This window comes from Melanotaenia boesemani, chromosome 7 (assembly GCF_017639745.1).
Source record: "Melanotaenia boesemani isolate fMelBoe1 chromosome 7, fMelBoe1.pri, whole genome shotgun sequence".
Taxonomy (NCBI): domain Eukaryota; kingdom Metazoa; phylum Chordata; class Actinopteri; order Atheriniformes; family Melanotaeniidae; genus Melanotaenia; species Melanotaenia boesemani.
This window is the reverse complement of record NC_055688.1, coordinates 24,682,146-24,691,831: the sequence shown is the minus strand read 5'-3', so window position 1 is coordinate 24,691,831 and position 9,686 is coordinate 24,682,146. Positions and strand designations below refer to the sequence as shown.

General features: G+C 39.3%; 1 protein-coding gene across 1 annotated transcript; it reads left to right on the top strand.

Moving 5' to 3' along the window:
• Positions 1-1,794: 1,794 nt before the first annotated feature.
• On the top strand, positions 1,795-3,182 carry LOC121643446. Its single transcript, XM_041990877.1, has 4 exons — positions 1,795-1,835; positions 1,922-1,983; positions 2,057-2,464; positions 2,574-3,182. Exons 1-4 carry the CDS (start codon positions 1,810-1,812, stop codon positions 3,038-3,040), a joined length of 963 nt encoding a protein of 320 aa, XP_041846811.1. The 5' UTR covers positions 1,795-1,809; the 3' UTR covers positions 3,041-3,182.
• The last annotated feature ends 6,504 nt before the right edge of the window (positions 3,183-9,686 follow it).

The window sequence follows — 9,686 nt, the reverse complement described above, 5'->3', positions numbered from 1 at the left end:
CTGATTTTCAGTATCTATCAGGAAAAGTGGATCAGGCCTCAGCAATTTGTTTACGAAAACGAAGTGATAAGAGTACAGGAAAAAAGGCAAATATAGTTAAAGTATTAAAACAGCAATAAAGCTTAATAGTTGGGTCAGTAAAGTTAGTAATTCATTTATTTTATTAGGAAAATGAAGGCTACAAAAGAATGTAGGTGTTAAATCAGCTGTTTATCTTCCATTGTCCCTGTAGCTGCAGCTGAGCAGCCAATCAAATAATCTCTTATGATCAGTCTTTACACAAATTCTACAAATTGAATTGGCTGAAAAAAGACAGTGACTGACAGTAACAGTCTGTCTGTTAATGGCAACAGCACTAGAAAAAATGAAGGAGAGATATTCACTGACATTCTTGACTTAGGCCTGGTACACACATGAAGATTATTGGGCTGTTTTTGTCCCTTCGCGACCTCACGCCGGATTATCTTACATCTTATAAGATTTTCCTATAAAATTATCATTTGGTCTGAGGTTTGTTATGAGTGAATTAATCCGACAATCGGCTCCGAAACGGGTCATGGCCAACAATAGGAAGTATTTAACATGTTCAATATTTACAACCAAAAATCTCCATGTGTGCGGAAAGGCGATGCCTCCTGAGTTGTAACTGTGTGGTTTGTGATGTGGAATGGAATATAGTTAATCAGAGAGTGAGCTGACCTGGGAACAAGGAAGGATATAGTCCTTGTTCATGTCCTAAGTCCTAAGTCTGTGTTCACACTGTCTTCAGTCTTTTATGTTTTTCAGTTCTGGATTTTTCTGTTAATAATAGTTGCAAGACCACCATCATTACTTCATCATGTATGTCCTCTGCTATGCTGGGTGTTTGATTGTTGCTATGTTTCTTCTTCTTTGTTTTTGTTAGATCACGTTTGATCATTCAAGATTTCTGAATCTGAGGGCTACATTCTAGATGGGTTGCAAGACAGCATCCTTATATGTGTGTTGTTCTGTGATGAGATTATCAGAGCACACCACACACGGTATGTTCAAAACTGTTAAATGCCTCATTTTTTATCTTCAGGTGTGAGGTCTCGAACAGATAAAAAAATCTAATCAGAATAAATCTTTATGTGTGTACCTAGCCTTAAGCAGTTGTTTATTGTCAACTCTGCACAAATACCCTGAGCCATTTATTTATGTTTAATTCAGCTGCACAATGACCAAATTAAAGTTTGGTAACTTGCATGTAGGACATCCTGAACCTTGTGTTATTAAAGGGAAACTAGCTATGACTTTCTCAGATGGTCGCAGGTTAGACAGCAGAGTCTGACACCAAGCAAGTAATAACAGGAGATGAAGTGACAGCGTTGGCAGCCATGCTAATGTAGTTGACTCTATGAACAGATAGAACTGAAGTGGAATGAGTGAGTATTGCACCCTTAGAGATGTTAATATTTCATCAGAGGAATTACAGTTCGAACAATTTTACAACCTCGTAAAGAGTCAATGTAGACAGTTGCCTGTGATATATTCTCAAATGGTTTTATTTCTTTTTGTTCCATCCCTTTGTTGTGCTATAATAGAGTTGTCCTGTAAAGTATTTTGTACCTAATTAATATTTGAGAGGAATGGAAGAAGATTCCTGCTCAAAATGCTTTAGACCCCCCCCCCAATAAAGAATTGCTGAGGCCTGATCCACTTTTCCTGATAGATACTGAAAATCAGCTGTGTGTTGTTAGGCCATTATCCTCTGATTGGTTAGGGCTGGTTTCTAGCTCCATTTATCAACCTTCACCTTTGCTGTTACCATCACTGCTGACTTGCACCATGAAGACTGCAGGGGTTTTTCTGAGGTATGTACGGACTTTGTTTACAACTGCGTTCCCTGGGTAATTGCCAGTTGTTTAACTTCTTTGTGGTTCTCCTTTACTTTGCTCAGTGGATTTAGAATTTCTGGCCTTGCCTTGTGGATCATGGCAGCATGTGGCCATCCCCATAAAGGTAGGGTGGGTGTCATTTATTATAGTAAAGCAGTGAATGTTGTCTATACTAATTCATATTCTCTCTCATGCAGGGTCTCAATCCACAGGCCAGAGCAGCAGTGGTGGAAATGTTGCTGCTAACTATCCCTCTTACCATGGAAGAGTCTCTAGCTATGCAGCTGCACCACACAGTGGTTTTGCAGGTGCTTATGGTGGTGCTTCTGTTCCTACACTTGTGCAAGGTTCCACTGTATATCAGCCTGTCCTGGTAACTCCAGGGGTGGGTGGCTCTGGTTCTCCAGCAGCAATGGATGTGCAAGCTGCTGGCGTGTCCCCAGTGGCTCAAATGGGTGTGCAAGCTGCTGGCGTGTACCCAGTAGCTCAAATGGGTCAAGCAGGTACCTTACACTCTGGCGTGCCAGGAGTAGCATATGTCACCAGCCCTCAAATGTACGTACCTGTGGAAGAATACAGTGCTGGAACCCAGGATGAACAGCCAGGTAAAAATGCAATGCATGGGTCAGTCGGCTTACGATGAGTATTGGGTAATCTAGACATTTGATGAATGCTGTCTGCATAAACCTTCGCTTAACCTGACTTTCTCCCCAGAAACCCAGTGGACTGTTCCCACCACTGTCTTCTCTGAGGCTGGCTCAGCTGATGCCCAGTCCATCGGTGACTTTGTTCCTCCAGGCCCCTCTGCGCCAAGTGGACCCACCCTCCAGTCGGGAGAGACCTCCAGTGTGGTCAAGGAAGCTGAGCTGGGGAGCTACCAGCAGCAGACCGAGGATTTTGGCTACCCAGCTGACGTTGCAGGATCTGGACAGGGGTACGGTCAGGGGTTGGCCACTGTCCTTGTGTCAGGCGGTCAACTGGGTGGCTTCCGCCCTGTATCTACTGGCAGGTTTGACAGGATGCTCCTGTATGGCTTGTACCCTCCTGGATCCTACAGCACCTTCAGCCAAAACCATGAGGCGGGCAGAGACTACTCTCAGGCCATCCACTACTTGAAGGAGCATGTTACTGAAAGCCATGGTTCTGGTCAGCAGCAGAAGTTCTACCCAGGTGCCCACTAAAGGTCTGGTGCACAAGCAGGATGTGCACAAGGCATATTGGAAGTGAACATGACTACTACAACCTTGCTGCCTGCACCAGCTTCCCTTAGTGGTTGGGTGGGTGGTAACACAGACTGCCTTTTAATCAATAAACCTTGTCCAACACACTGGCTCAGTGGTTTCTGTTGTGGCTGTAAATCCCAACAGGGATTAGGGTAGAGGGCAGGATGGGACATTAGCTTGACCAAGGCAGCGCTATTGCCTCCTGAGACCTAGGGAAAGTTTTGAATCTTTTGCTTCAAGTCTTGTGGTTACAAGAACCATGTTGCAACTTTTTTTTTTTTTTTTTTTTTTTTTTTCTTCTTTTTTTGGACCTTTGTATGGGACATCAGGTGTTAATGCACATGGAGGTGGAGGGATTTGATTATTCATGGTCCCTGTTCCCATTTTTACACACGAATACTAAAACTTCCCAACCTTAGTGTACACATTGTTCCTGATATTTTATTATCCCCTTGACCCTGGTTCAGGGTCAGTTGTCTGAGTGATCTTCCTTCTCTCCCCCCCCCCCCCCCCCCCCCCCCCCCCATATCTTCACTTCATTCAGCTCATCTTTAGACAGCTCTAGGTCTGAATCTCCCACAATTCTTTGTAAAATCCTCTCCACCTCACTTATCCACTTATCCTTCTGGTCCCTTATGTAACAAAATACATCCTGATGTCCACAAAGGATGTCACAAAAGTTGTTAAAGAATTAAAATTGCTGTCTTGTAAACAAAAAATCTTAGTAATTTGAAGTAAAGATTTTCATACTAAAACTTGATTTTTATTAACAGGAAAAGTGTGACAAAACTGCAATTCTGAATTCTTCACTGAATAAGATTTTCAGACTGAACAACACAAATTGCGGAGTTTGAATTTATTTTAATGTCAAATTGTGAAACAGACACATTTCTCTGATATTTGAGTATAAAGTATAAATAACCTTTGATCAAGTTAGGTTTTTGTATGTCACATATTTTTCCATGATGTTTGTACTTGGCCCAGATTTTAGACAAAGCTGACTGTGAACAACCCACATCTTTTACAACATCCCTTGATGATTTACCCTTTTTAAGAAGTTTGATAATCCTCTCCTTTGTTTCAATCGACATATCTTGTTTTGAAGCCATGATTCATGTCAATCCACGTGGTGCAATAACTTTCCGAGGTGAGATCTAACTAATGGGCAGGTTTGATTGGATGCAGGTGTTAGTTTGGAAATGGAAATTTACAGGGTGATTCCATACTTTTTTCCTCAGAAATTAGTGATTCTATAAAATGTTTCCTTTTTTTTTTAAAGCCAGATAGATTTACTTAAAAAAAAAAAAAAACTCAAATGTTGAATAATAAAATTTTAACTGTACAACACATGATTACTGTAGATAAAGGAAGTAAAGCCTAGCAGAACATATAAATTGTTATTTAAAGAGCTTTAGACGTGTAGCCAACCACACGTTTATAGTTTATATATATTTATTGTTTTGCTTGCTGTTTTCAGGCTATGCTATTTCTGTGAGCAGCAAACAAATTTTTATTTCACATTTCTCAGATTTTAAATGAAAAGATTTTTTTCTTTTCAACTTTAGCTGTATTTTAAAGCAAATGATTAGCCACTTGAAGGTGCAACAATGGTAACACTGAAATCTTCGGATGGGCTTCTCACTTCATTTCACCATGATGAAACCAGACTCTACATGTTCTTTTCCGTCCAGTTTACAGTGACATGTCTGTGCACCTTAGTATCTGTATGTTAAAAACAGATCTCTGTGCTGCACAAGTGAATGTTATATTGCATGTAAATAGACTGTAGACCCCTAACCACAACTTACTGGGATCTCTTTTTTCCCTATTAAACATAATGAATGATCCCTGAATGGGGGAGCGTGAACAGCATGGTCTCCCTTGATGAGCTGTCAGATAAGACATTATCAGGGAGCCCCATTATACCTCGCAGCACTGTTCCACTTTCTGCTCCCCCATCAGCTGTTTGTGAAACCTGTCTGAGATACGGAGAGACTATCTGAAGAATCAGAGGGAGGGCAAAAGGGGCTGGAATGAGTGAGTGGAGGGAGGAATAGTTGGCAAAGTATGAACTAGGCAATTACAGAAGTGCGCAGGGAGTGAACTGACAGAAGAAGAGTAGAAGAACAAGATGGCTGATAGCTATCATATTAGCAGCTTTGATTTAGAGTTGTGTAGGCTATTCAACAGCTTATAGTCCTAACATCAGAGTGCACCACCAAGCATTGATGCTAGAAGAACCCACTGCAGGCACATTTCAACACTGCCCTCTATTGGCTGTAGAGGAAAACTTAACTAAGAAAATAGGAAATTAAAAACACTAATATTAAAGAATCTCTTGAGTAAGACTCATAATCAGTTGTTACTTACAATGTAAAAATGGGGCCAACCAACCAGTAGTTAGTCTCCCCACATTAAAAAAATAAATAAATAAATAAATTTCAAGGTTAAAGGCTGTTTATCTTATTTTTTTTCTTTCTTTTTTTTTTAACTTTCAGATATTGTTACCAGCAAACAAGGACAACAAGATTGGTTGCCACTGTATGATGACCCTGTTTCTGCTTTAAATGCACACCACCAGACTTTGAAGAGTACCATATTAAATTTTAAGACCTTGGCTGGAACAGAAAACATAAATCACTGCTTCACAGAAACAAAGGGCAAAACTGCTCCCTGTGCATAAGTTTAACTTTGTGCTCTCTTTGTAAACCATGAAACTAAAGATGAACATATCTAATGTACAAAATATAAAGGACATACTGCAACTCGTATCATGCTTTGTTCTTCCTCAGCCTCAGTGCAGATCTAGACTTCAATAAGCATCACACGCACTTTTGCTATGGCAAGTTGTTTACAAGTGGTCAACGGCATGAGCGTTGTTAGGGGTATTTTAGGGGGTCTTCAGACACCCATAAATTTTCTTAAGCCCCACATAAAAAATAAATGTGTTCAGCAATGTCTTGAACACAGTGCAGCGATGCTCTTGGTCTTGGTAGCCAAATCTGGTCCGTTTATGACCGCTCCAAGTTTTCATTCCCACCTTTCACTCCGACTGCATCGACAGCTGCATGTACCACCATGTGTCCATGACTAAAAAGGATAAATGGGGAGTTTTTTATTTTTTTAAAAAGATGAGAGTAAGTAGTAGTCACCAACTACCGCTAGTTATAAGCAAAAACTTGTTTATTATTGATAACGTAGGCACTTCCTGTTTTACAAATTGAAGACTTGCTAGACCTGTTTATTTAGTCTTAGCATCATGTTGACTTCTGTTATTGTTTGGTTAGTTCCGAAAATAGAGGGCTCAGCCTGTTCTCTAGCTATTATTAATGAAAAAAGAAACAAGTCTTAATAGTTAGCATCCCATTACCTGTATACACACTGAGACAGGACACAGAAAAAGAGGTGAAAGGGGATAGAGACATCTGCTTAGGAGGTGAGTCTGAATGACAAGAAGTCTGATCCTCAAAATGTAGCGCTCTGTTTCTACATTTAAGTTCTATAGACAGCTAAAATTATGTTATTCTTTTTTAACCTCTCCATTAGAGGGCATGGAGATCCAGAGACAGAAAAGGTGAAGCAGATGTATCAAGATTACACTAAACAGCTGCTCACAAAGTAGTTTTGGTACACAAGCAGAGCATTCCATCCATTTCCGTGGCAATAATTAAGGTGAAGACAGACCAGAAAAGTTTGGAGTTAGATCCTTGTCTACATTTCCATCTTATCAAATTTCACAATGAACTTTAATTCGCTCTTGGGTTACTATCCTATATTCTACATGAAAGAACTACAGAGTGAAATCATGTCCTGGTTGAATCAATCTGGAGCACAGAGATGGTGCTTGGTGGTGTGGTGGTGTATCTGAATGGCTGAGATCTTAATAAACAGATGTGGAGGTTTTCTGAAAGTTTCCACTGGTGTGACACAATGTAGCTGACACTGCCTTGTGGCTGAAATCACAGCTAGGAGTGAGAACCAAAGATTCACTGCAGCTTTGGTTCCCATGAGTACAGTTTGTATGTCCAGTGAGAGATGTACACTTAACCTCTCTGGACAGAAAAATCAACGTGATTACCTCTTGCACCCTTACACCAGCAGCCAGACACCAGAGCAGGACACATTCACTCACTTTTATTTCAAATCCCAAACGGGAAGTATAAAAAAAATGCTTTGGTGCCTCATATAGAGATGATTTTAATATTTCAACATTTCATTTTTTTTCTCCAAGGATAAACGAGGCTTGCAAGTGAACGCAGGCATTGTAAGATCAATTATGTTTCACTGCCCCCTAGTGGTTAAAGGTAATAACTACAGCTATAGTTGTCATGCCTGATTAGAACAATATTTCATGTTTCTGCTGTCAGATTAAATGATTTTTAATCTATAATTTGCTTGAAATTGTGATTTCACTTGCTGCCACTGCAATGGAGCCCAGTATCACTGTTTTCATATAATCAACTTTATTACTTTTCCTTCAACTTCTCATTTATTCTGTATTCAGACAGAGTGAAGCTGCTCATCCAAGTCTATCATCCTCCAGCCAGACTGATGCAGAACGGAGCTACACAGCAATAAACAGCCAGTAGCTCTCAGGCTCAGTGAAGCTCAGCGCAGCTGTACTCAGAGATACGAAAAAAAAATCCTGCAGTGTTTCTATATTTTATTGGTTCTTTAGAATCCTTCTTAATTAACCCTCTAACTTACTGCTCTCCCAGTTAGTAAAGCAAAGTCGTTAATGACTATAATGAATTTTCTTAAAGATTTGTGGAAATAGACCTGCCTGAGTTGTCTCTACCACTTGGTTTGGGTATGCAGTGTCAATACTAAGTATTCTTTTTACTACGAAACTGCTTCAGATTTTTTACATTTCACTTTTGTTGCTATATTATCAACTGTTATCTCGACCCTTTGTTAAAAAAAAACATTGATTCTTACTATTGTTGTGTAAAGGAAAAGAAAAATGCAACGCTCAGTCCTTCCTTTGCTCTTTGTCATTGCAAACTTTGAAAGGTTAAAGAACTCTACATGTTCATGTGCTTTTTTGATTTTGATGACTTTATGCACCTGATATTAGAAATATTTAAGTATTTTAGAACTTGAGGCCCAGAGGTAGAAAATGTACAGTTTCTATAAGATTTTCCCTATTAAAGAGCTGTAATAATTGAATTGAATTGAATTTGAATTGAATTGAATTGAATTGAATTGAATTGAATTAAATTAAATTAAATTAAATTAAATTAAATTAAATTAAATTAAATTAAATTAAATTAAATTAAATTGAATTGAATTGAATTGAATTGAATTTAACAGCACCAATTCACAACAACCTCCAGTCAGGGAACTTTACAGATAATTCAATTTAACCCAATTTATCATGAAACAATCAGTTTAAAAAAATTATACCCCAGATACGGAAATCAGTGAATTGCATCTAATTTTGACTTCAATTTAATTCCCCATCCTGAGCATGCCAAGATGGCTGGTGACAGAAAAGAAGAAACCTCATACAGAACCCAGCTCAAGGAGGGCGGCCATTTGCCCTGACCGGTTGGGTTGGAGAGGACAGCAAAGCGAGACCAACATACACTGCTACTTTTAGTCAGGAAGACCTGCTGCGAGAGGACAGGAGAAATAGAAGTACATGTTGCCAATACTGTCAAGGTTTATACATGGAAATTTAAGAGCAGTGAGATGAAAAGGGAAGGAAGTGGTCAGTGCATCATGGGATGTCCCTCAGTCTATGGCTAAGCATAAGTCCAAGCTCATAACTAAGCAGCAGAACAGAGTTGGCTAAACAACCCTAACTATAAGATTTATCAAAAAGGAAGGTTTTAAGCCTGATCTTAAAGGTAGAGAGTGTGTCTGCCTCCCACCCAAAATGGTTCCATAAGAGAGGGACTTGATAACCAAAGGATCTGCCTCCCATTGTAGGAACCTCAAGTAAATTGAACTGCTCTGTTGGGGATTTATGGGACTGTAAGATCTTTGATACACAATGGAGTTTGATCATAGAGAGCTTTATATGTGAGGAGAATTTTAAATTCTCCTGGATTTAACAGGGAGCCAGTGAAAATAAGCCAAAACTGGAGAAATATGATCTCTCCTGCTAGTTCATAGCAATTAAAATTTATAGCATGCAGTCTAATGATATTATCTAAGCACGCAAAACATACAAAGTATTGGTCCAAGTACAGAGCCCTGAGGAACTCCATGACTTTGGTGTGTAAGAAAGACCTATCATTTACATTAGCAGAGTGAAATCTAACAGATAAATATGAGTTAATGCAATTCCTTTAATCCCAACGTGTTTAAGCCTCTATAGCAGAACATTGTGAGCAATAATGCCAAATGCAGCACTGAGATGTAACAAGTTAGTACAGATGGGAGTCATTAATCTGAAGTCATATGTAGATCATTGTTGTCATGGTCTGTGGGTTTTGTTTGTCTGGTCTGTTTGAGTTCTGCCTTTTATTTTGTAGTTCTTCCTCTTGTGTATTCTGTTTTGCTTTCTGCTTTTTGCTCATTCCCTTCACATGTCCTTTATTAATATATTTGTATGTATATATACCCCTTGGTTATTCCCTAAGTATTTCCTTCCACT